This window comes from Humulus lupulus, chromosome 1 (genome assembly GCF_963169125.1).
Source record: "Humulus lupulus chromosome 1, drHumLupu1.1, whole genome shotgun sequence".
Taxonomy (NCBI): domain Eukaryota; kingdom Viridiplantae; phylum Streptophyta; class Magnoliopsida; order Rosales; family Cannabaceae; genus Humulus; species Humulus lupulus.
The window spans coordinates 310,841,633-310,868,454 of record NC_084793.1 but is presented as its reverse complement, the minus strand read 5'-3'; the positions used below and the strand labels follow the sequence as shown (position 1 = coordinate 310,868,454).

General features: G+C 36.1%; 3 protein-coding genes across 3 annotated transcripts; all 3 read left to right on the top strand.

The window, feature by feature from the left end:
- Positions 1 to 10,229: 10,229 nt before the first annotated feature.
- Positions 10,230 to 13,603, top strand: LOC133812961 (protein SIEVE ELEMENT OCCLUSION B-like). Its single transcript, XM_062246819.1, has 5 exons — positions 10,230 to 10,512; positions 10,595 to 11,136; positions 11,239 to 11,336; positions 11,406 to 11,539; positions 12,289 to 13,603. Exons 1-5 carry the CDS (start codon positions 10,282 to 10,284, stop codon positions 13,339 to 13,341), a joined length of 2,058 nt encoding a protein of 685 aa, XP_062102803.1. The 5' UTR covers positions 10,230 to 10,281; the 3' UTR covers positions 13,342 to 13,603.
- A 4,007-nt stretch (positions 13,604 to 17,610) lies between these two features.
- LOC133812960 (diacylglycerol O-acyltransferase 2D) lies at positions 17,611 to 20,400 on the top strand. The gene is made up of 9 exons (XM_062246818.1): positions 17,611 to 18,041; positions 18,143 to 18,217; positions 18,294 to 18,379; positions 18,489 to 18,595; positions 18,713 to 18,868; positions 18,996 to 19,082; positions 19,191 to 19,288; positions 19,803 to 19,890; positions 19,977 to 20,400. Exons 1-9 carry the CDS (start codon positions 17,788 to 17,790, stop codon positions 20,076 to 20,078), a joined length of 1,053 nt encoding a protein of 350 aa, XP_062102802.1. The 5' UTR covers positions 17,611 to 17,787; the 3' UTR covers positions 20,079 to 20,400.
- A 1,364-nt stretch (positions 20,401 to 21,764) lies between these two features.
- Positions 21,765 to 26,612, top strand: LOC133812959 (AT-rich interactive domain-containing protein 3-like). The gene is made up of 13 exons (XM_062246817.1): positions 21,765 to 22,047; positions 22,287 to 22,875; positions 22,969 to 23,008; positions 23,319 to 23,371; positions 23,457 to 23,502; positions 24,349 to 24,441; positions 24,632 to 24,739; positions 24,840 to 24,891; positions 24,990 to 25,062; positions 25,169 to 25,235; positions 25,324 to 25,374; positions 25,894 to 25,986; positions 26,167 to 26,612. The coding sequence occupies exons 2-13, from the start codon at positions 22,292 to 22,294 to the stop codon at positions 26,266 to 26,268; spliced, it is 1,362 nt and encodes a 453-aa protein (XP_062102801.1). The 5' UTR covers positions 21,765 to 22,047; positions 22,287 to 22,291; the 3' UTR covers positions 26,269 to 26,612.
- Positions 26,613 to 26,822: the final 210 nt, after the last annotated feature.

The window sequence follows — 26,822 nt, the reverse complement described above, 5'->3', positions numbered from 1 at the left end:
TATTAGGAAATTTGAGGCATTACAACTATCCCCTCCTTATAGAAATTTTGTCCTCGAAATTTATCTGAACTGCCGGAATATCAATTCCACACGACTGATCCCAGCTTCCCAGGTCATTCCTTCGACCTCACTATTTCTGCAACATACCTTAACCCAAGGTACACTTTGCTCCTCAGAACCTTATTCTTTCTGTCTCACATCTGGATTGGCCATTCCTTACATGATAACTTAGCCCTAATTCCCAGATTCATATAACTCAACTCATGAGTTCTTTTAACCCATGTCCACTGCATGGAAGTACATAATACACTGCATACAACTGACAGTGTCAAAGATAAGGATGATCTAAGGTCAACCTGACCAGTCCTATCCAGAACTCAAACTATTATACTACTCTAGGGCTCAACTTGCCCTTATCTCCTCACCCATTTCCATGGTGATACTTTTAAGCAAGATACAATCTCCTACTTGGAACTTCATGTTCCTACTTTTCAATTCAGTGACACTTTTCCATTTATTCTGAGAAGTGAGCATCCAAGCTTCAACCTCTAATAATCTCAATGGTCCCCTGAACCATCACATGATCCAGAATCAACACCTCACCCATATCATTCCAATGAATGGGTGGCAAGCATGCTCAACCATACCTCATCTCATAAGATACCTTCCAACACTTGATAACTCTCTTTCTCTCTCTGATTTACCATCGGTCTGAGAACAATGAACTATACTGAAATCCATCTATATACTCATCGCCTTCCTTAACCCTTCCATGCCCTGGAAGTAACAATAGGGTCTCGTCTGATAAGATAGACCTTGAGTTTCGTGAAGGCGCTCTATCCCTCTCACAAAGAGATTTGAATATTGATCAGCTGCATTATTCATCCTTGCTAGTAAAAGTGAACTCACTTGGACTACTGGTCCACAATGACCCAATACCAATTCACGCTGACCCACTAACCTAGGCAATCCCACCGCGAAGCCCATTGCGATGTTCTCTTATTTCCATTATGAAATACTCAAAGGCTGCAATAGCCCCACTGATTCCGGATACTCTATCTTGACCTGCTAACAGGTTTAGAACTCTACCACACATTCCATTACATCCTTCTTCATCTCAGGTCATCACTATAAAGCTTTCATATCCTGTTACATTTCCTTGATGCCTGAATGAAGAGAATAGAAGAATAACATGAGATTCATCCAGAATCTTCCAATTAATCTCAGTATCCATCGGATTCCAAATCCGACCCTATACCACAATAAATTCATACCTGACACTGTACAACTCTTAGCTAATCCAACTAAGACTTTTCACTCAATCTTTCTTATCTGTGGTTTACTTAGTCATCTTTCCTTTTGATCCTTTCCGAAATGATAATCTTAAACATAAAACTGGCCACTTGGCCCACCAGACACTCTACTCCAGTTCTGGTCAGATCCTTTAATCAACATATTGCATAGGCAATTACTTTTCTCTGCCACTGAGATGTCATAACAATCCACAAACTGATTCTGATCTGCAAGAAGACTCAAAACTCTTCCCAAGGCACCTGTGATATCCTTACCACCCAAGGAAACTCTTGCCTTCTGAGGCGTTCCTTGACCTTGGAAAATCTCCGCAAAGAAAATACCACAATACCATTGTAGAGGTGATTTCCTACAATTGATTAGATGGGCACCAGCAACCTGTCAAGAACAAAGAGAAGAGAGACAAGAGTTCAATTGTGAGCATTGGTGGGGTGTCAGCCAAAGGGACTCCGACGCTCAAGTCAATCAGGTTGTAATGAGAGCTAATAGAAAGCAATAAAATTAAGATATAAATAATCGAAATAATGATGGATGGAGGAGTCGTAAAATGGTCAGAGTGACAGTGGCGATGACGGAGGGGTCAAGCGACTAGGTCAGGTCCAATCAGACTAGCTAATTAGTCTTGCTTGACTGGATTGCTCAGAAATAGAGTAGCCTTCGTTTCAATTAGAGAGTAAAGAAATTTCAGTGATTATCTGATGCCTTTTCTCAACCTCGGATGGTCTTATTTATTGTCCTCCTTTTCGTTCCGTCCTCCTCTGTCTTTCTGATTCGTTTGACTCGCTCCAAGTGGTTTCGTTCCGAGATTCTTGGTGAACGTGATGGGAGCCTTGACTGTTTCAAGGTCCCTGGATGACTGAGTGTATCCGAATTCGGGTCCGGGTATGGTTTTGGGTATTTGGATGGTACTTTGTATATGCGAGCCTATTTTACATGGGCTTGGGCCTTATTGGCTAGTTAGATAGCTTATTGGGCTGACTGACTGCTTGTTGGACTATTATTTATCAAGTATACAGATTTTGTCCACTACAACCATCATCCAAGACGATCACAGATCCCATTCAAATAATCCTTTGAATGCTCTATTCATCTGATTCATAAACACTTGGCATTAGACAAATTCTTAAGACATACTCAGTACTTCCAGTTCTCTTATTTGATACAAACACAGTCTTTTATATAACTTTCTCCTTGATCTCTAACTGGTCCTAACCAGATCCAAGATCCACCTTAAAGAATTCCATCTTACTCAATAATTGAACCTTTAATTCCTACAACTCTGCTGAGCCATTCAACACAGTGCCTTAAAACCTGAATCTATTCTTGGCACTAATCCAATCACCATTTCACCTTTTCATATAAAAGAAACCTTGGCAGATCCCCTGGAAGCACATCCAGAATCTCACAGACTAATCCAGTCTGTCCTGATCCCACTGGCATGATCTAAGTGGTATCCACTACACTAGCTAAGAGTTCTATGCATCCCCCTGCAATAGAATTCTAGCTCTCAATACAAATGTCATCGGCATACCAAATCTATGCACAGCGTCAATTGCCACAGGGCTTTCCACTCTCAAGCCCAAGAGGTACCATTCTTTTCCTTGCAATTTAACATTGCCTCATAATCACTTAACCAATCCATATCCTGGATTAAACTGAAGTTGGTCATAACCAACTTTATCATATCAACTGATGAGTTCTTTTTACCTTAATTCACCTCATCTCTTAAATCACCAATACAGTATCACATTTTCATCATAACACAACCATATGGTCTGTGCAGCAACTTTATGATTTTCTATATGCAACAAATAAAGAACAGCATGGCACCAAGTCATTCAGCACAAAATAGAGATCAGGACCAAAAGCTACCTGCCACCCCCGAGGAACTAGTCTCAGACTTGGACTCTGACTGCCTAGGAATAAACACTTGAGCTGGAGTCGAGCTGTTCATCCCCTTTCGCTCTTCCTCTCTTAGCCTTGGGCAATCCTTCTTGAAGTGCCCAACCATGTCACATAAGAAACATGCCCTTGCTCGGCATTCTCCCAAATGATGCCTCCTGCACCGAGCGCATTCTGGGTAAGTCTTCCAGCTCTTCTTTTTGCTTGCTCTAATATGTGGAGATACCACTATTTGAGCTCCGTGCTCCCTAACACTCTTCTTCTCATCTTTTATGCTCTCAACAGCAAGAGCCTTCTCTACCACTTGAGCATAGGTAGAGATTTCATACACTGGGGCGACTCTAATGCCCCGAGCTATTCCAGGATTCAATCCCTGAACAAATATTTCCTTCCGAGCTACATTTGTGGGTACCATGTGTAATGCCTCAAATTTCCTAATAAGGTTTAGGACCTTGATTAGGAGGCCGGGAGGGCCATAATTGATTTATTATGATATTTAATGAGTATATGTATGTTTATGTGAATTATATTATTATATGATAGTGAATGCATGCATATGGGCTCATATTTTAAATGCAAGGGCATTCTGGTAATTTGGCCGTTGGGGGCGTGATTGTGTAATTTTATGCATATGGGTGAATTATAATTTTACCACATTATATGTGGTTTGGTTCGAGCCTTTCGACGTGAGACAATCATGGGAAAGCAAGTTTTCGGTCTAGTCATAACGGGATTAAGTTCGGGGCTCGGGGTGAGTCTCGGGATGATATTGATGATTATAACGTTACCGAGGATTTTAGGGTAACGGGATATGAATTAGTGGTAATTGAAAATATGGAGATTAGTGGGAATTGAGAAGCGTTAATTATGATTAACGGGATAGGTGGAAAGTACCAATTTTACCCTTGAAATGGTTTAGAGGCTTTTATTGGCTTAAGGGTATTTTGGTCATTTTGGGTTTTGGATATATATGATTTAAAGGCTGCTGGCTGTGGAAAGTGGTAGATTAAAACAGAGATAAAACAGAGGTTATCCTCTTCCCTTCCCGTACACTACCTTCCCTTCATCCTTCTTTGGTGTTCTTGAGGCCATCATGAGGTTTTGAGCTAGGAAATCAAAGGTGGCAGCTAGGGGACTTGTTTCAATCATTAAAGGGGATTCAAAACCGTGTTTGAGGTGAGTTCCAGTTGTGAATTTACTAGTGTGCTCTGTTTTTAAGTTCTAGTTTTCAACTTTTGGTTTCTTGATGGAGGTATGGATTTGAGGAGGTTTTAAGTGAAGCTTAGGTTGGGTTTTGATGAGGGGAAGTTATGGGTGATGTTTAGAGGTTTAATTGTGTGTTTGGAGGTGATTTGAGACAGGTTTGAGGGGCTGGTTCTAAGGGAAAACGCAGGGGAGAAATCTAGTGTGCGAGTTGTCATTTTGGCTGAACTGGGGGTTGCACCGCGGCATGGCCAGGGAGAGCCGCGGCCCTTGGAGCAAGCTGGGTTTGGGCGCCTCTGTTTGAGGGGCGGGCCGTGGCATGGCCAAGGAGGGCCGCGGCCCTTAAGGTCATTTTTGCCAAAGAAGGGGTTTTTAGCTTGGGGATTCAAGCCTTAAGCCTCGGGGTTGTGCCTAGTACCCGGTTAAGTGGAGATTGATGTCCCGGAGGCTAGATATTGATTTGGGAACTTAAGTTGATCATTTTTATTGATGTTACCTTATGTTTGGTTATGACTAGGTGACCGTTAAAGGACCAAAGGACCGATCGTTCTCAAAAGTCGTTTCTTTTATTAATTCTCGCTCGAACCCAAGATAAGAAAACTGCACCCTGTGTATATGTGACATGCATGGCTATTATGGATGCATGTTGGTTGATTATTGAGCATGACATGCATGGCTATTATGATGTATGTTGGTTGGCTATTGAGTATGACATGCATGGCTGTGATTGATGCATGTTGGATGTTTAAATGTAAACATTGATAGCATAATGAATGCTTGGCAAGCTTTCCCATTTGCATGTGATTATTATTGAGGCATGCTGGATGATTAAGTGTGATGCATGTGGTGCACGAGAAACATATGATTGGGGCATGCCATGAGTGATGAATATGAGATTGGCCAGAGCTTGAGTCTCTAAGTTTGTGCATGATCATGATTATGCTAGCAACTGTTTAGTAAGCATGTTGAATGCCCTATTCTTGGATAACTGGCATATGATACATATTGATAGCATTGCTTATTTGTGCATGGTACTGACTAATTAGTCAGATTTGGCAAAGGGGCTAGTATCAACTGTGAAGCTGTGACTCACTAGTCAGGTTCGGCAGTGGTACTGGGCACTGGTCACGTTGCACTGACTCGCCAGTCAGAATTGGCAAAGGTGTTAGTATCAGCTGTGAAGCTGTGACTTACTAGTCAAGTTCGGCAGTGATACTGGGCACTGGTCAAATAGCGCTGACTGATTAGTCAGAACGGTTTTAGCGTGGTTCACGCAAGCCAACGGAGATTAGATCTAATCGACTATTAGCATTGAATGACTCAAAGAGCATTAATGCAAGACCGACCTCGGGGGTCGATGATTGAGATAAGCACTTGGAGGCTAGTGGCTTACCTAGCAGCCACTCTCCCTCTTGAATCATATGATGTTCACTCAATGGTTTGGAAGCTTTATGCTCCGTGTAATTATAATGATAATCATTTGATAATGCTTATGTATAGTGTTATGTTTTCTTGCTGGGCTTCGGCTCACGGGTGCTGTGTGGTGCAGGTAAAGGCAAGAGGAAGCTGGACCATCCTTGAGTTGGAGAGCTTAGGTGGTGACGTGTACATATGCAGCTGCTCGTCCGTCACGGTCGAGGTTTAAAGTGGAACTAGGGTTGAACCCTGTTTTGCCGCTTAGAACGGCCTGTTGTAAATATTTTATGTAATAAACTCTGAAATTTATATTTTCGGGATCTCAATGTATATATTAAACGTTCTAGTGAAACTGTGAAACGTTATATCTTAACCAAAATGTTTAATCCCTAAATCGCTAATCACACTTAGTTCACGATTTTGGCCAAATAATTCGATTAGCGAGTTTAGCACTGTTTACAAGGCACACCGTAATGGTTCCAGGAGTTGGGGCGTTACACCATGTCTAAAGCAAACTTGACCAACCCATCAAATCTATTAACATACTCGGCTACTGTTGCCTTACCCTTAACGAGAATCAGAAACTCATTCAACTTAGCGGTCTTGGCTACATCACAGTAATACTTTTTATTGAACAGCTACCTAAATTTTTTCCAATCCATGATAACTGTGTCTGGTGTTTGGGATACTACTTCTCACCACGTCCGGACATCATCCCGCAGTACATATGTCGCACAAGCCACCCTATCGTGCACATATGCCTAAATTTAGTAGAACGTTACATACAAAGAGATGTCCTGATAACACCTTTGTCGTTAGGCCACGTGTTCGGTGGTTAAGTGCACAGATGTTAAGTACGACAAATAAAAGTTGTGGCTGTGATTAAAGCAAAATAAAAAAAGTTGTGATTGTGATAGATATATTTTTATTTGGGTAATTACTATTGATCACAATTATTTGTCCGAATATAATTATTACTCCTTATTTTTTTAATCTTTATCTATTCCTTTCACATGTCTTGAAATTATAAACAATCTATAATGATTTTTATTTTAATAAAGATAAAGAATAGTATAAATAAATATTCGTTTGTATTATAACTGTGCATTCGATTTCTAGAACTTTTTCACATCTACCAAAAAAAACAAAAAACAAAAAACAAAAAACAAAAAGGCACGCATAAATCCAATAAAAAAAATCTGAATTCTTGAAAAAAGACCGTACAAAACACCATGAAAAGCACGGATAGTTAAAGACATATTTGGAGCAAAATTACTTAAATTAGTGTGTCTATAACACTTAAATAACTAAATTATTATTTTAAGTACATTTTATTCATATTTTAGTGCAGTTTAATGAGCTATTTATTTCGTTGTTAAGTTTACCTACATGTCATGAAATTTACTTATAACTTGAGTATTTTTGTTACAAATATTTATTAAATTAGTTACTTTCGTCGCAAATATCTATTTAATTTTGTACTTTCACCTACGTATCACAATCGAACTTAACGGTGATAATTGATGGTTGTACAAAACTGCACCAAAACATAGACGAAATGTATTTTTGCCGCCAAAAAAATAAGTTTGGTACTTTCACCGCAAATATTCTATAATTAAAAATAAGGGAGATAGCGGCTAAAATCCATTTTCTTTTACAATAGTAGTATTTAAGTCTGATATTTTTTTTGTGTGGCAAAAGTCTCTTCTGTTATACAATTGATACATATTTTCCTCAACCGTTAACTATCTGTCAAAATGGGGACTCAACATAAATGTTAAAGACTTTTGTTTTGCTGCCAAATATAAAAAAGCAAAACCATAAGTGATATTTGAAAATAGAATTTGTAGAGTGAAAATTTACAATTTACATATTATTATGCAATATTTGGGAGTTACAAATTTATAACTGGTTTTGTAACTCCAAAATATGTTACATATTATTCAAATTATAATTCTCATGTATTTTATGTTACAATGTATGACAAATACTTTGTCACATTATTTATTCTAAAACATTATATTATATATAAATAATATAACAAAAATTGTAGCATTTAAGTTACTAATTTTCTTTTGTTTGGTGGCCAAAGTCTCTAACATTCATACTAAATCCCTATTTTAATAGAGAATTACGAAGAGGACTAAACACTACAAATAAGTGAATATTGCTATTGGTACAATATAATATGGAGTCCTACTAATTTAATAAATATATAGAGTATCAGTAATCATTCCACCTCACCTATAAATAGCATCAATTATTTTAATGGATAACTATGGAAAAATGTACACCAATCGTGTGGCTGACTGAACTTTTGCCTCAAAAATGGGTTTTTCCCATTAAAGTGTACAGTGGTTAAAGAGAATGAAACAAGAATAGTTGATAAGGTGGTCACTGTTTTTCCTTTTCTTTTAACATTTCTTTGATAAAACCAGCTATATATATATATATATATATATATATATATATATATGGGAGCTTCTGGAGTCCTTACTTTGTTTTCCAGGATGGTCATTTTTGGTCGATGGGGTGGTTTATTGGATTGAATGGTAGGATTTAAGTTGAAGCTTAAGTGGTGTAAAATACAAAAATACCCTTAATTTTTTTTCTATAACCGACAACCGTTCCTCTCCATCTTTTCTTTGGTTTGGTTATTATATTCTAAAATATATTTACATTACACTGTACCTTGACAATAATTTGCTAAATTTGTCCTCACACTTTTTTCTGAATTTAAAAAAAAAAAATATAGTGCAAATGCCTTGTATATTCCCACTCAATTACTTTTTTGTATGAGGTCCACTACAATGGGTTCGGGTCCCACGTTTGAATAACCATTTCGGGCTTCTAAATCGTAATAAAAAAAATTATCCAATTCATGTGAATTTAGATTTGAGTCTTCCATTTTTAATACACCACAAATAAGAAGATTTAAGGAAAATTATGCATAACAAGGAAAATTTTTGCTCATAGGAAAACCAATAAAGTATATATTAAAAGGGTGGTGACAATTGAATTTTTTTTATGGCAAATTACCCTACATCTTTAAATGTAAAACAGAAAATTGTGCTAATCGGTTAATTATCGTAAATATGAGTGTTGTTATGTATTCATATAAAAAATTTCTATTTATTTACTGCAACTAAAGAAAAGGTTTAGACATAGAAACTTTTATTTTTCCATATATGCTTAAAACAAATTAAAGATTTCCATTATTTTTCATTAATTTCAAAATCAGCCACTAATTTCGTAAGATGTATACTAAAGATCATGAAATTGATGAATTTCGTTTTAAAAAATAATCAATGGGAGAGAGTGAACCCCTTATAATTGTGATAACATATTGCGTAATATACTCAGACTAAATCGAGAGAATCAAAACACCATTATTTTCCAGTTTTTGTCATCGATCGTGTGTGTTTATGATTTTCATATGTACCGTAGTTCTTTCGTTCTCTGAAAATGTAAACACATCAGACTTCAACGATGTGTGTAACGACGCAGTAAATCCAACAGTGTTAGTGTAATGCGTAATTTTTGTCCTACCGGTGAAGATTTTTGACTGACCAGTAAAATGTTATGGCCGACCAGTGGAGTATTTTGACCAACCAGTGGAGTATTTTGACCGAGTAGTAATTTGTTTTGCCCGACCAATAAAGTGTTTCGCTACACCAGAGATATGTCATGCTAGACGAGATATGTGTCATTTACTGACCAAAGATGTGCCATGGTAGAGCAGAGGTGTGCTAGAAGAGTGCTTTGCCTATACCGACCAGAGGTGTGTTTTGCCTATGCCGATGAGAGATGCTTGCCTATGTCGACCGGTGAGTTGTCTTGGCCAATACATATACTAATATGCCCAATATTCATGCAAAATAAAAAACCCATGCAAAAATTAACTACTAAATGGTAATGCGGTGTGTCATTCAATAATTAATACATTTAAAAAAAATTATTTATATTAAAAATTTACCACCACATTATATTCATTTCTTATACAACATAAAAAAAATATAACAACTTCAATTTTTGTTACGTTATTTTATTATATATTTGTCTAAATTAATTATAATAGTTACTTAGTACCACTCAAATAATTACGTGTCTACGATTATAAATAAGTCGTCACTCTTACTTATATTTATGTGGCCACATAAAGGACTTAAACCTCTGGGACGCCAGAATCGTCCTATATATATTGTCTTGGGCAATAAAAACAAAAAGTACATTAATATTACCCTACAACTGAGACAATTACTGCAAAAACTACAATAATAACTTGCTGAAATTAAACATCACACTCACATATACTGTAACTGTATATGAGTTTTGTAAACCGTTCATTTGATTTTAAAGAGCAGAGCAAAGGCAAATTGAAGAGGCTATAAATATGCATGCACACATGTTCTCTTCTCAAACTCAAATCACTAATAAACTCTTCGAAAAATGTCGAGCCTAGCTCAGAATGCGGTCTCGAAAGTGCAGACTACTATTGCTGTCGTTTCCAGTGGCGAAGGTGATGAGGTCAGCTTGTTCACCATGTCCGATAAGAAGATCACTGACCTCATCTACGCTACTCATGTCCACGCCGATGACAACTTCGACGAAGACTCACTTTTCCTCATCGTCCAAAACATTCTTTCTCGTGCAACTCAGTCCATCGAAAAGCTTGTTCAGGTACGATCAATATCATGTCATGTATACGTAAATTGAAAATAACATAATCAACTCAATCCCACGTTCTGGTTTGGTTTTGCAGGGAAGCCAAGTTCATGTGGAGAACGTAGAAGAAGGAACCCATGCAAAAGCCAACTTCAATGTGCCCTTGTGCACCCTCAAGTCGATCAACAGCGAGATATGCTGCAACGCTCCGGGAGAGGAAACGGCTCACAAAACAACACTGGCGATTCTGAACAAGCTATCGAACTATTCATGGGAAGCGAAGGCAGTGCTGGCACTGGCGGCTCTCGCCTTAGAGTTCGGAGATTTCTGGCTTCTGGCTCAGCTTTACCAGTCGGATCCACTGGCCAAACAGTTGGCCATTCTCAAAAGAGTGCCCACTCTCATCAACCCTTCTGAGCTTCCAAAACGCCGCCAAGCCATTCTCGAGGTGAGCAATCTGATCAAAACCACCATGCGAGTCATAGCAATGTTCAATGAGTTTGAGAAGCTCTCTGTTTATGACCATAAAGACATTCCTTGCTTGACCACTGTCTTCGACCATTTGCCTGTCGATGTTTACTGGTCTATTCTTACTATTACAGCTTGTGCTACTAAGGTTTCCATTCTCATCAGTGAGGAGTAAGTAGCTAGCTCAAAACCTCAACATACTACTATCTAATTCTACTTATCGTCTAAGTTAAACCCTTTTTTGCTTATTATTATAATTATGTGTTTGAGCAGACCGGATAGGCCTCATGATTTGGCCCCATATGCTCAAAAAATCCACTACATTCTCAACCAGCTTGTTATGCAGCTCACTATCTGCAGAAGACAACTAGGTAAGTATTCATAGTTTGCTCTTTAAACTTATATATTATAGTTTTTTCACTAATAAAACTTTGAAACAGAGGAGGCTGAGGCTTACAGAAAAATAAAAAAAGTCATGAGAACCCCAACTGGAATCGTTGAGATCTTCAAGGCCTTGATCTTCAGCAACGACAATGTTGTGCTGCCACTTATCGATGGCTCCACAAACAAAACGGTAATTCATTATTTCTTTTTCGTTGGAACGGTTTTATTTATAAAATTTATTAATTATTTTTATTAAATTTATATTAATGTTGTATAAATTTTAAATAAATATTCTATTTTAATTAAATAATTTATTTATTTTTGTTTAAATTTATTTTTGTTCTAGTTTTTAAATTTTGGAATATATTATATGTTTAATGTAATATTAAATATTATATGTGGATTTTAAATTAAAGTTTCTTGTTAGTTTTTTTTTAAATAATTTGTTGCTAATTGACAATAGATTATATTATATATTTAATATGATATTATTCTAATAAGTGAATTTAAGTTTAATTAAATTTTATTTAAGTTATAAAATGTATGATTTTATTATTTTTAAATAATTATCATTGTAAAATATTTAAAAAATATCATATTTTAATTTGTTTAATTATTTATTATTTTTAAATAATTATTATTGTAAAATATCTCAAAAATATCATATTTTAATTTATTTAATTATGTATTATTATAAAATATTTAATTTTTGAGATAATTTATTTTATTCAAGTTTAAGTGGTGATTAGGGACTGCTATTACATATAAAAATATTTAGTTAAAGTTAATATTAAAAAATAAAAAATTTCCTATATATACTTTGTAGAAATTTGGTTTTAATTTAAAACCAAAAATTTCCTATATATACCTACTCGTAGATATATATTTGTAGAAATAGCATCTTTCACTTTGTTTATTATTTTTCTTGTATTACAACAGGTGACTCTGGAAGTACTAAAGGGGAGGACAGTGTATATGCTGTTCTCAAGCCTTGACATCACAGACGACGACATCACACTCCTGAAACCGATTCACGACGACATAATTTCTAAAAAGAAAGAAACAAACTACGCAATCGTTTGGATTCCCATAGTGGAGCAGTGGACAGAGGAGCTGAAGAACAAGTACGAGACTCTGAGGAAAAAGATGTCATGGCACAGTCTGCAGCTGTTTACTCCGATTGCAGGGATCAAGTTCGTCAAGGAAGAGTGGCGATTCCAGGGCAAGCCTATTCTGGTGGTGATCAACCCACAAGGAAAGGTGGAGAACCTCAATGCCTTTCATCTCATTCGCGTTTGGGGTCTCAAGGCCTTTCCTTTCAACAAGCAAGTCGAGGAAAAGATAGACAGAGAGCATCACTGGATTGGCTCCGTCGTCAACAACATCCACCCGACCATCGAGACTTGGGTCAAAGAGGAGAAGTATATCTTCTTCTATGGAGGAAACGACAACGAATTGATCCAAACGTTCACCAAGAAAGTCACTGCTCTTGTGAACGACCCCTTTATCAAGGAAGCAAAGGTCAAGATCGAGCTGTTCTGTGTGGGAAAGAATGCCGAAGGAGGAGAGGACCACGGCATTCTAAGGCGGTTCTGGACTGGAATAGAGAGCCTGTTCTTCTCCAAGGCTCACAAGGACGTTGCTGACCCGGTAAGACTGGAGATCCAGAAGCTTCTTTCTTACAAGAACGAGAGTGCTTGGGCTGTTCTGAGCAAAGGGTCTTCGGTGGTGACCACCGGCCATGGCTCGGCCCTCCTGAAGGTGGTTGAGGAGTTTGACTCGTGGAAGGCAGCCATTAAGGTGAAGGGCTTCGAGGTGGCTTTCAAAGAGTATTACGCTAAGGTTACTGAAACTGTTCGCCACTGTAGCCGCCTTGATGTCCCTACGGTCGCCGGAAAAGCGCCGGATACCATGAAATGCCCGGAGTGCCCTCGGGTTATGGAGACCTACGCCAGTTACAAGTGTTGCCATGTCGATGGACCTCATCATTGAGATAATATCTATGGCTCTCTCTCTTTCTCTGTCGACGGGAACGGTGTTTTGAGTTTTGAGTTATGAGTTTTGTGTTTCTGTTTTTGGTATAATAATGGGTACGATCGATTGCTTGCCATACGTGGGCGGTGGTCTATTACGCATACCCTTCGAATCCGGCTCTTTTTTCTTTTCTATGTTTCGAAACTTGCACAATATGTGTACGGTCGTAACTACTTTATCTTATGTTAAATAAATAAACTATGAGATGTTTGTTTTGTTTTTTTATTATGAAATTTAATCGTTGCGATGTCCACTTTGCATAAACAAGCAAATTTTGCATTAATTCCAACTTATAATTTAATAAATGCTCATGAGGTGGCGCGCCTCACAGTGATTAATAATTTTTTATAATATTAAAATTAAAATATGCAGTCTATATTAAATTACATGTATAACACTTCATAGTGGTAGTGTAACGAAACTAGCGGTGCACGCTGATTGGGATTTTGGGTTCCGAATCTGGTGCAAATTTTTTGGATTTTGAGAAGATTTCGGGTTTCGGTTAGGATTGGTCTGAAAATGGGCTTTGAGCCAAAAATGAGCATTGGTAACAAAATTTCAAAATTACTATTTTTTTTTATACTTTTTGAATTTTTTTTTTCTTTTCATATGTTTTTTTTAACTTTGTTGTTAGTTTTGTAATGTTGATTTTTTATAAATTGGGTCATGGTAATTTTTTTATTTATGTTCGGGTTCGGGTTACATGTACCCTTAATTTCAAAATCCGAACTCGACCCAAACCATGTCGGGTTCAGATCGGGTTTCATCCGGATTTGATGGATTTGCAAAATTTCGGGTTTGGTCGGGTCAGATTTGGTCAAGTTTGCGAGTTTTTCGAGTCAAATGTTCAACCCTAAACGAAACTAATACATTCAAATAATTATTGTTGTGTTATATTGTCCTTTCAATAAAAGAAAAAAAAAGTTGACAATTAATGCATATTTAGTAATCTTCAAAATAGGGGTGTACATGGGTCGGATTTTCGGGTTTCGGTTTCGGGTTCGGGTTTTATGAGTTTCGGGTTAAGAAAAATGGTACCAAAACTGATCCGAAATTTTCGGGTTTCGGGTTGGGTTGGGCCATTTTTGTTCTGGGCTGAAAAGCCAAATTTTGCAAAAATACCATTTTTTTTCAAAAATACTATTTTTTCGGATTTTGGGTTGGGCTGGGCCAATTGGGTTTTGGGCCGAAAGACAAATTTTGCAAAAATACCATTTTTACACTTTTTTTTCAAAAATACCATTTTTTGGATTTCGGGTTTGAACCCAAACCCGAGTTTAACAAATTTCAAACCCGATAACGACCCGACTTTTGTTAGGTTCGGGTTGGATTTAACCCGAATCCGACGAGTTTTCCCAAAAAACGTGTTTTCGAGTTGTGGGTCGGGTGGGTTTGCAGGTTTTTCGGGTCAAATGTTCACTCCTACTTCAAAATTTGATATTTCTTTAGATGAATTTCGGTGCATGTGTAAACAAATATAATTTTCTAATATTGTTTAGTTTGCTCTTCTTAATCAAATTTTACACATTCATAGAAAGAAAGAATGAGCAAATTTCTTCATGATCAATTTTTATATGATATGAGATATAAAATGGAAGATCAAAGTTTTTTTAAAAAATTTCTTTAGTAAATAACATATTTAAATAGTAAAGATAATGTTAAGACTACTACAAATATTATATTTTACAATTAATCCACCAAAACAACCATAATTAAAACTCAAATAAAAGTTATAGAGTAGATAAATTTGGAAAAATGCCATTTTTAGACCATTTTCTGCTTGTCTTCGTATCCTGACACGTGGATATTCAATTAGAGACTGGGCTGGGCTGGGCTGGCCTGGGCTGGCCTAAGTTCAACTAGTACGGCCCCCAATTCTTACTTTTTTGAAATCTATCAATTTCTTAAACTTGAAAATTTGATTTTAACAATTTTTCTAATCATTTTTACCAGTAATCTATTGTAGATTTTTTTTCTTATTAATTCTCTAGCTTAGAAGAAAATCTTATAAAATTAATTAACTAACCAATAAAAAATACTACAATTAAAAAAATTAGCTCTTAATGTAATTGTTAGTAAGTGAGACTTTTTTAATAAAAACGATTAAAATTACCACAAATATCAACTATAATTGGAAATAGTAATTTGTGCTTATTATAATGATTTTGTAAGCACTATTTTTTTTTTAAAAAAGCTATAATTTTCAAATGCGTTAAAGTGTCAATATAGTGTTATCTATCCTGTTTCTGGTACTAAGAAAAACATGATATTAAAAAGTTTTATTTTTATATAAAAAAAGCTTGAAAATTCCTCATTTAGTTAAAAGTGGTATTTGTCTGCGGATCCCACCTTGGGAAGGGTCTCACAATTGTTTTATGAATGGGCCAGAAATATAAGAAAGAGCTCATTATAGATTCCATTCTTTTTTTAAGTGATAATACTCATTTCGTATTCTATGTTTTCTCAAAATACAAACTTGGTATCTTAGTTATTTAATAATGTTTATTTAGTATCATGTAATTTAAAATTGTATATGTATCCTTGTTTCCTCCCTCCATTCGCAGATCCGCACATTTAGTTTGTGGGCCACCCTGAAGGGAGTTAAGGCCCAGATCAGGCCCAATAGACGAGAAATGAGTGAGTCCTGACGACCCAAATATCGGTAAAGCCCAAGCGTTATCCCGGAATGAAAGCCGGGACCGTGAGGTTGGCATGTTTCATCTTCCTAGACCCCTCGTATGGTGTTGTCCGGGGTGCAATAAGGATATTGTTTCCTCAAATCTAAAAATGGACCGGGACGACAGCAGACGAACCTGGATCCTAGTAAACGAACTAGGGTCTTGGTAAATGAAGATGGATGTTAGTAAACGAACCCGGACCAAGAGACCAGGTTGGGCATGATAAGTTGTCCCCGATACTGACATCACCTTGAGAAACACGGAGTTTTGTCCCCATAACTAACCTGCATAAGAGGTTACATACGGAATGCACGTCGTTATTTCAGAACCGTAATGCCACCACTTTGACGAATCCTGTCCTCTGGATCTCCTTAGAAGCCCACGCGAGCCATACTGACGCTGCGTACTGTTGCCAGTCTTATAGCGTGGTTACGCTTCGACCGGGCCAATGGGCCTTGGTTAGTACATTTTATTTATTTAACTTTTTTGTATTAAGCCTCCATCAGTGAACAAATAATATTTATACCCTTATCGAGCTCTAATACAACCGACTCGTAGACTAAGACTCTTTAACGCCCCAACCACACAAAATTCATTGTGTGATTATTTCTAATCCTTTATTTCTAAGCTTATCTTTTATAATTCTAGTTTCCAAAAAACTCGGTAAACAATATATATTTAGTGTTTTGACCCAAATTTGTTCGATAAAATTTTATCAATATGACCAAATTATCATTCATTATACGTGTTTTAAATTCAAATTTAATTACTTAATTATATATAACTAATGACAGTTTTGTCATATTAAAAAAATTTTATCGATCCAATTAGAATCCATGATACCAAATATATACAATTTTAAATTACAGATACCAGATAAAATATATCCAATCTTAAATTACAATTACCAAATGTTTACCTTCTTTCATCATGATTTTATGAGACAAGTGAAGTGTGTCATGGTTGAATGCTTGAACTTGAATGAAGCCCATCCTGTATTTATTATTATCATTAATTAATTATTAAATATTACAACAGCTAAGGCTAAGATAGCACAGCACACTGCACACGTGCCGTCACGTGATGAAGTAAAAAGACGTACATGTCATGTATGGTTGGTTGGTCAACCTTATCAATTTCATTACTATTATTTCCCAATTCGAGATGTGTGATGTTGATGTATTAAATCAATTTTCTTATCAAATTTTAATTACACTACTTGATTAATTGTCTAATTTAATTTAATTGAAATTATTTCATTTGGCTCACAAAAATAAATTACTTATTTATTTTCGAATTAAGTAGTGTAAGCACCAAGCAGTTGATTAATTTAATTGATGGAGTGTTTCGTAAAATTCACTACAATGGAAATATTTTATTAATTTGTGGTTTTCTTTTTTTCTGATAATAATAATAAAAAAAGTAGAACTAGAATTCATCGTGATTGATTGACAGGTGTGTATTTATTTATTCATTTAATAAATAATATAATTAAATCACACGTTAGTTTTTGCAGAAAAGAAAAGGGCATTTTGGGACAAAACAAAACAAACCAAACCAAACCAAACCAAACAAGAAGAAGAGTTATAGCTCAGAGAGAGAGAGAGAGCACCAGAGGACGGAGAGTCCAATTCCGATAATCTAAACCAAATTTTGAGTTTTTGTTGTAAAAGATTTAATCAAATCAAACATAGATAGACATAGCAGTAGAAACAAATAGTAGTAGATGATGATGTTGGAGAAGAGGAAGGAGGTTGATGGTGATGGTGATGGTGATGGAGTTGGGTATCAGAATGGTAAGGAGGAAAGGGAACAAGTTACGATTTTTGGAGGGTTGTGTGGTGAGAAGGGAGCTGGAGTGTCGTTCTTCAGTGAATTGAAAACAGTGGTAGCCATGGCTCTGTGGCTTGGCGCCATTCATTTCAACGTGGCTCTCATCCTCTTCTCCTTCTTCTTCCTTCCTCTTTCCTACTCTCTCCTGTTCGTTTGTTCGTTCTCCTTTAATCTCTATTTCTATTCTGTTCTATTCTATTCATGTTTATATTTGCATTGCATTCATTGTGCTTTCTGTTCCTTTTCAGGGTCTTGGCTTTGCTCCTTCTCTTCATCATCATTCCCATCGATGATAGAAGCAAATATGGCCGAAAACTCTCAAGGCAACGCTCTATTTTCTCTTCTCTTCTTCATATGGTTTTTGCTACTGTTTCAATAATCAAAATTCAAAATTGGCAGATTCATTTGTAAACACGCTTGCGATTACTTTCCCCTAAATCTTCACGTAGAGGACATACACGCCTTTGATCCCAACCGTGCTTATGGTAAGTAGTAACTCACTCACTCCAATTAAGTCTCTTTTCTTTTCTTTTCTTTTCTAAGTAAAGTAAAATTCATTCAAGTGTTTGATTGACTTGAGCTGCCTTGTTTCAGTGTTTGGTTATGAACCGCATTCAGTTTTGCCCATTGGTGTGGTTGCACTTGCTGACCTTACCGGCTTCATGCCTCTCCCAAAAATAAAGGTCCTCGCAAGCAGTGCTGTAAGAGTTTGTGAAATTCATTCATTCCCTTTCTAAGAGACCCTTATTACTATTATAACTTATTGGTATTGCTATCTGCACTGACCAATTCATATTCATATTCGTATTCATGCTTAGGTGTTCTACACACCGTTCTTGAGACATATCTGGACATGGTTGGGTCTAACTCCAGCGACAAGGAAAAACTTTATATCACTCTTAGCTGCTGGTTATAGTTGCATCTTAGTCCCTGGTGGAGTGCAAGAGACATTTCACATGGAACATGGTTCTGAGGTAATGTAATCAACTGCCTCTTTAGATCTTATTAAAATGAACAATTTTTTTGCCCTTTCTAATTAAAAATGTCTTCCCTTTTGTTTTGTGGTTCCATTGCCAATATAGTGAGTTTCTTAATGTGTAGATCGCCTTCTTGAAGTCTAGAAGAGGATTTGTTCGCATAGCAATGGAGATGGGGCTACCCCTGGTTCCGGTTTTCTGTTTTGGCCAGGTAAATTGTCTTAGACATATATCAAGGACCAGAGGGATGATTTGGCTTCAGTTCATGTTCGTCAAGCTTTTTTTTTTTCTTTTCTGAATTTTCCAAAATGTGGTTCAGTCAAATGTCTACAAGTGGTGGAAGCCTGGTGGGAAGTTATTTCTGAAGTTTTCTAGAGCTATCAAGTTCACCCCTATTTTCTTCTGGGGAATTTTCGGGTATGTATCATCAACATTCATGTGTTTCAACTTGCTATTGCATAATTGTGTGTGTTATTCTCCTTTTGTTTACTTTTTCCATTCCTTGCTTTCCCCAAAAGTTTTCTCCATTTTCAGTCTCATTCTCATTTAGTGTATTAATTTGGTAACTAAATCTGTCTATGCATTCAACATCAATTGAAGTATCACTTTTTGGAAGTTGAGCCATTCACTTGAACTTTTGATGCAATATGCAAAGAGATACACAGATTCCTTTGGGTCTTGGGATATTTGTCTGAATTTAGAATCTGTAGTTTGTTCACAATGTTCCCCAGAAATATATTCTTGGTGAGATTAGTATGGTAATCTTCAGTAGGAAATGGCAAGTTAGTTAGAAAGCTGTTTATGCATAATTCAAGCTTACTTTTGGTATCAAAGAATGTGTTTCAATGTGTATGATTCATAAAATTATTAAAAGGCGGTTTTCGAAAGTTAAATTTATAAGCTCCACCATATCCTGGTTATTCTTTTGCAGATCTCCTTTACCCTTCAGACAGCCAATGCATGTGGTTGTGGGCAAACCAATTGAACTGAAGAAAACTCCACAACCGACCATGGAAGAAGTATGAATGCTATTTATTATATTATAGCCCTACATGAAAGCTAAAGCTAAAGGTGTTCTTTTTTCTTTGGCTTTCTAAATTTTCAGGTCTCTGAAGTGCATGCCCAGTTCGTTGAACAACTCCAACAGCTCTTTGAAAGGCACAAAAGTCGGGTTGGGCATCCAGACCTCGAGTTGAAAGTCCTTTGATTCCATCATAATTTATTGTTGCTCTGCTAAACTTTTCATTTGTTCTAAAGTCAGTTTCACGGGAAAGTTTGTGTCTGTGTTTTGTTGGTTAAAGTTAACAACACATGGCAAGAATCAAGATGCTGTTTTCGTGAACATGGAAATACAAAGAAAGGAATAAAAAAGCTCACAAGCCATTGCTGCTGGCTTTATTTGAATCTGATTGTGGAAAATGCCCCACTTACATATTTATTAGTTTCATCTGTTCAAGTCGTTTAAGAAGTTGTATAAAACTCAACCGATGAATTGAAAGAAAAAAAAAATGAAGTATACACTTTCTCAACTGTTGCATTTTGTTTTGCATCAAGAGTTGTTTTTGTCTTTGGAATGGCTTAAATTTCTAAGTTTCTTTGATAGTAATAGCAAGGTTGGAAATGTAGGAGAGAAAAAGGACATGAAAGCTCACACACAGAGTCACACTGGCTGGTGCTTGTATTTGGTAGTTGGTACAGGTATTAACTAATTAAAGTCAAAGCTCCTGATCTAGACTAGATTAGATAATGTATTATTATAATCTTCATTCTCAAATATAGTTGCCAGTTGGTCTGCAAGAAAACAGTGTACAAATCAATGCATAGCCATTGTATAGGTCTCCTTAGTCCTCACAGCACAGCAAAATACAAAGTGTGATGATACAAAGTCATAGCAAAATACTATTAGGTAAGGTGTTGATAATGGTGTTGTTAACATTTAGCAATAGGGTAGTAGGGACCGAGCCAAAGTCTTAACTTGGATTTCTAATTCAAGGAACGCATCTTTTTTTTGCAATATCGGTGCATCTTCTTTTTATTTCGGCACCTGAATAGTTATAATCCCAAAAAAAATTATATGATGGTGTGCATTATAGCTATCTAGAACATTCTACAAATTTTCAAGAAATTCTGAATAAATTATAGTACTGAAACAGAGTCTAAACTATCTGTTGCACGCGCGTCTGTTTTTTTGTATACTCGTGTAAAATTTAACAGTTTGAACTCTGTTTTTGGCTTTGTAAATTATTCAGAATTTTTAAAAAATTTGTAGTATATTCTAAATATCTATAATGTACACCGTCATATAAAAAAATTTGAGATTATATCTATTCAGGTATCGAAAATAGAAAAAAAATGCACAGATATTGCAAAAAAATGTAATACGTTGTAGGCTTTCCCTATAATAATAATAATAATAATAATAATACAATACTATTCAAAATAATAACTCTGTTTTTGGCTTCGTAAACTATTCAGAATTTTTTAAAAATTTGTAGGATATTCTAAATATCTACAATGTACATCGTCATATAAAAAAATTTGAGATTATATCTATTTAGGTGCCGAAAATAGAAAAAAAATGCACAGATATTGCAAAAAAATGTAATACGTTGTAGGCTTTCCTATAATAATAATAATAATAATAATAATAATAATAATAATAATAATAATACAATGCATGAGTCACCTATAATTCTATATAGAACAAATGACCATACAGAGTAGATGGACTTGGTGTTGTCTCATGTAATGTGACTGGAGGACTTTATTGAAACTTTTTGTAGTATAAGCACCTACTTGCAAACAAATTATAAGTTGAGGGGTTAGAAGGTAAAATGCATATTTTGCTTAATATCTTGTGGGTATGGGGGAGGGAGAGAGAGAGATAGAGATGCCGACGTCGTCGTCATGTGGCGATGTTGTAATTAATAATTTGTTATGTAAATCCAAAAAAAAAATCACTATTTCTGATGATTATGTATGAACACCACACCTGCACAAAATTCTAAATTCAAACACAATTTCCATACAATCACACAATTTTTCTTCTTCTTCTTCTTCTTTAATTTGTAATTTACAACCAAAAAAGAAAATTAGGGTTTATACTATCAACTACCTCACCGGCTCTGCTTCTGGTTTATGCTTGTGATTCTCCTCCGAAAATTAACCTCAACCAGGTACGTTACTCCCTCTTTCAAATTCCAATTTTCCTTAACAATTTAATAAGAGAGGGAACTAAGCACCCACCTGCACATGAAGCTACTCTGATTAAAAAAAATGGGCAGTCGCTAGGGTTTACAGGCTTAGATGAGTGCTGAGGTTTAAGTGTGGTGAATTTTCAATTTCAGTTTCCCTTTGTTCTGAGATGAAATTTCAGTTCAACCTTGTTAATTTATTTTATGTATTGTCCCAAAAGTAAAAATGACTGATTCCAAGGAGAAAGACGACGCTGGACAAGAAGTTTTGGAAAATGAAACTCAGACTGATACTGTTAACAATGTTACAACCAACCCAGACTTCATTTTGCTCAATCCAACTTCAACCAGAGATCAAAACCAACGTACCCAACCCAATAAGCAACCACAGGATGAAGAAAACACTCTCCCAATCACTCACTCCCATGTTCCACTTCCACCCAAAACTGAAGCTTCTGAAGTGCCTCATACTGAAACCACTGATGTCTTTCACCAACCTGGAACTGCAATTCAGGATGAGCCTGTCTTTTCTCTTTCTGGAGATATGAAACTTGAAGGTGGAAATGGTGGAGATGGAGAAGAGAAGAAGACTAATGTCGATGAAAAGGATATTATAGCTGAAGCCACTGATAATGGAAACCCAACCTCAAAACACTCTTTTCTTTTAGACGACCACATGTATGAAGGAAACGAATCAGGGACAGAAGAGGACCAGTCAAATTTTATGAAGGAGCTAGAAAATTTCTTTAGAGAGAGGGCCATGGAATTCAAACCTCCCAAGTTCTATGGAGAGGGTCTAAACTGCCTCAAGTGAGTCTGTGCTCGTCCTTTTCTGTGATTATGCATCTCTTAATTGTGTTTTTTTTTCCTTTCTAAATGCGCATTTATTTCTTATCGAGATAGGCTTTGGAGAGCTGTGACTAGATTGGGTGGTTATGACAAGGTATGTCACAATTCTCTGCTTATTAGTTTTCTTCTTAAAATTTTAAAATGTTTGATCTATTTCCAATTTTTTCACAATCACTCTTTTATGAACATTAAATAATTCATTAGGATTACATGTGAGTATGTGGTGGAGAGTTTTGGAACTTTAAACTTATGGATCATATTATGATAATGTTGTATGGATCATATCGGAATTACATTTGAATTAATAAATTAATTTGGCTTTATCAATAGAAGTATTTAACCTCTGTACTTACTTTAGTCTCTTTTTCCCCCGGATAATATATTTGGTTTCTAAATATTGATAGGTGACTACATGTAAGTTGTGGCGGCAAGTGGGGGAGTCCTTTAAACCCCCAAAGTAAGAAAGAATGTATATTCTTGTTTGTAATATGTAATTAAATTCCTACTTGCTCTTTTTAATTAGATAATCTCTCTTTCTGCAGGACATGCACAACAGTTTCTTGGACATTTCGAGGTTTTTATGAAAAGGTGAGTTTAGATTGGTTGAACTCGGTTTGGAGGGATTACTTTGTTATTTTATTTTTATCGGATTAAAAATATTGGTCTGATGCATGTTACTGCATGCCTAACAGACATGCAGATACATTTATGTTACTTATTGGAACTTTGGAAGTGCTTGCATTTAGTCTACTCCACCTAAATGGTGTGTTGGTCAAAAGACTTGAAACATGGTATTCACTAGAAATTTCACATCTTTTACATTGTCTTCAACAATGTCAAGTCCATGTTAATGATATTTCCCATACGTGAACTTATTGAAAAAAGTAGAAGGAAGAATAAATGTAACATTACTATACTTTATCCGGCATATTTTTGTTTCCATGTGGTTGGGTGTGTGTATTGTGTGTAAGAGGTTTGGGGTTTAAACTCTTGCTAGGCTAACTGTTTCTTAGAAAGCAAAAATAAAATCCATGGTGATCATTCTTCTTTATCAGTGTTAGTCGTCAAGGGTTCTTTCTTAATGGGACAAATATGGACACAAACTGATGAAGAGAAACTAATATTAGTTGTTTTCTTCGATGTGTTCAATGAACCTATAATTGCTATTGTATCAAAGAACATATTGCAGAAATCTGATGCCCGAATTCCTGAAGATTGTCATACTGCCATTTTTTGGTGCTTGACATATATGTATTGGAACATGTTCATAAGTACACTTAAAACCTTGAACCCTTGTTTTTGACTTTTATTTAGTCATTTATTATTACTCTATTTTGTGAACCCTCGCTTATCTTTGATCTTCTAAAAAATAGTTTAGTACCTATTTGAGTTTATATTTATTTGTTCGATATGTTGCTATTTGTGTTTTTTCAGGCACTTCTGGATTATGAAAGGCATAAAACACGTGGAGGTGAGCTTAGTGTACCTGTTTCTTCCCACACAGAGCCTATCATTGTTGATACTCAGGTAAGTTCTAATTTTGACTTCTGATTTTCTAGTACTAAGATTCTTAGTGATGTTTTCCCGCTAAAGATTTCCCGGTCTACATCTGTTACTAACCTCTAATACTTTAGTTGAATTAAACTCTCTCTCTCTCTCTATTTATATGTATATATATATCTTTGTGCGTGCGTGTGTCTTACTCCCTTGCTATTAGGCTTCAGGTTCAGGTAGAGCACGAAGGGATGCTGCGGCCCGTGCTATGCAAGGTTGGCACTCACAGCGTCTTCTTGGTAATGGTGAAGTCAGTGACCCCATTATTAAAGTATGGTGAATATTTGAGTTATTGTGCTTATTTTCTTTAACTTCTTTTTTTCCTTCATAAGTTTTCAATGACATAATGGCACATTTGCAACTTTATGTAGGATAAAAGTTCTATGTCCATGCAGAAGCGTGAAAAACAACTTAAAAATATAGGTATGACCACTCAACAGAACTGCCTACCTAAAACAGTGTTTATATTATGACTGATAATGATTTCTCAATAATTGAAATCATTTGTACATTGGCACCAGGTTTACTTAAACGTAAGAAACCTCCTTACACCGATGTGGTAAAAGCAGCGCGCACTAAAGCATCAAAGTCACAGTTAAGATTCATGTTACATTTCACTAAGTAAATCAAGAATTTGCTGTGTTGACAATTATGGCAGGGTTGCATTGAATTTATTGTTTTTGTGATTCTGTATGATTAGGTTGGACATTGCAGTGGTTGATGTTGGACCTCCAGCTGAATGGGTGAAGATCAATGTGCAAAGAACTGTAAGTTCCAAATACTTTTTTTATGGATGAAATTATTATTTTTCCGACAACTAAGAGCTGATTAGAATGGGATTTGTGATGTATACAGAAAGATTGCTACGAGGTGTATGCATTAGTTCCAGGACTTCTACGTGAGGAGGTAAGTTTACATTTTAATAAATTTCCAGTTCTTCTCCTAACAGATTTTGTTTGATATTTGATTGTATTCTGTTAAATGCAATGTCAGCAAGTTGCCTTACGTGGCAAACTTCCCCTTCCTTTCGCTTTAGGCATACAACTTTTTCTAGGCAGTTACTTGTGCACCTTGAACATAGTTTTGACTTTTGCATTGGGTGATTGTCTTTAAATTTCTTTGCTTCAAATTGTTGGACTCTTTTGGGAGGATTGGAAATGTGGAAGCCAAAAAGCAGTTTACTAAGAAGCCTGTTAATGTGTTTCCATATGGTTTTAAATTTAATTGAGACTTGCAATTGCACTTTTCTTCTTTAAAGTTTGACTTTTTTCACATAAGGTTTTTAATGAATGATATGGAGCAATGATAACCTCGTCTTCCAAAATTGATACCAGTACACCATAATATGTCATCTTGCTTGTGAGATGTCACACATCTAGTCAGCGATCAATTTTCTTAACTTATCTGTTCGCTACTCAACCTCAGGTGCGAGTCCAATCTGATCCTGCTGGACGATTGGTTATAAGCGGTGAACCCGAGCATCCTGACAATCCGTGGGGTGTGACACCTTTCAAGAAGGTATAATGTTTGTCTTCTCTTTTGCTTTGACGTGTTTCATTTTTATTTGTTTGAGAGGGCCAAATGGATGGCTGAGGCTGAGGCTGAGGCTTCGGAAACTTTATTGCTAAAATAGAACGATTGGTTTCGAATAATTATGAATTTTTATTCGAGAAACATGGTTTTGTTTTGTGCTGTCAGGTTGTGAGCCTGCCATCAAGAATCGACCCGCACCAAACATCAGCAGTGGTCACTCTGCACGGGCAGTTGTTTGTTCGCGTTCCGTTTGAGCTGTCAGAGTAACAATGTACAAGAATGGATTGTTCCTCACCAGTGCCTTCTCACTGCTCTCCATTTTTTTGTTCCTTCTCTCCGCCGCTAATACCAAAGTCTAAAGTAGAAACAGGAGGAGGTTGAGCATGTTGCTGTAGTAAACCTAAACCTCGACCCAGGTGTAGTTTAGTGTAGGCCTTAACTGTACTATGTAGTTCAACTTCAATCATGTACTTGTTCACATTTTAACTTAGTTTTTGAAACTTGTACATTATTTTGTTTTTCACTAGATTCGTATAGATGTTTACAAGTGAGAAAATGCCTTTCTTCTGGAACACTATTTGATGATATGGGATTGTGTCCATTGTGTTGAAGATGTTAATTTTGGACGATTTTTCAGCAAACGAGAATGGCACTGTGGTCAACTACCAAAAGTTTAGGTAATTAAATTACGTGCCACATCTTTTCAAACGAACGAATTATGAATTCAAAAGAGCCACTTGGAGGTCTTTGACTAACGACACGTTTGTCTTGCTCTTATCTCAAGAGCAGTAAAACAGACCACACATGTCGTTTCAATCTTA

Bases quoted from the DNA above. Each gene is read 5' to 3' on its own strand.
- LOC133812959 (XM_062246817.1), top strand. From the start codon at position 22,292: ATGACTGATTCCAAGGAGAAAGACGACGCTGGACAAGAAGTTTTGGAA. The intron at 23,503-24,348 runs GTGAGTTTAGAT...GTGTTTTTTCAG, and splicing joins TTCGAGGTTTTTATGAAAAG to GCACTTCTGGATTATGAAAG. The intron at 24,892-24,989 runs GTATGACCACTC...CATTGGCACCAG, and splicing joins AAAACAACTTAAAAATATAG to GTTTACTTAAACGTAAGAAA.
- LOC133812960 (XM_062246818.1), top strand. From the start codon at position 17,788: ATGATGATGTTGGAGAAGAGGAAGGAGGTTGATGGTGATGGTGATGGT. The intron at 18,042-18,142 runs GTTCGTTTGTTC...GTTCCTTTTCAG, and splicing joins CCTCTTTCCTACTCTCTCCT to GGTCTTGGCTTTGCTCCTTC. The intron at 19,891-19,976 runs GTATGAATGCTA...CTAAATTTTCAG, and splicing joins CACAACCGACCATGGAAGAA to GTCTCTGAAGTGCATGCCCA.
- LOC133812961 (XM_062246819.1), top strand. From the start codon at position 10,282: ATGTCGAGCCTAGCTCAGAATGCGGTCTCGAAAGTGCAGACTACTATT. The intron at 10,513-10,594 runs GTACGATCAATA...TTGGTTTTGCAG, and splicing joins CCATCGAAAAGCTTGTTCAG to GGAAGCCAAGTTCATGTGGA. The intron at 11,137-11,238 runs GTAAGTAGCTAG...GTGTTTGAGCAG, and splicing joins TCCATTCTCATCAGTGAGGA to ACCGGATAGGCCTCATGATT.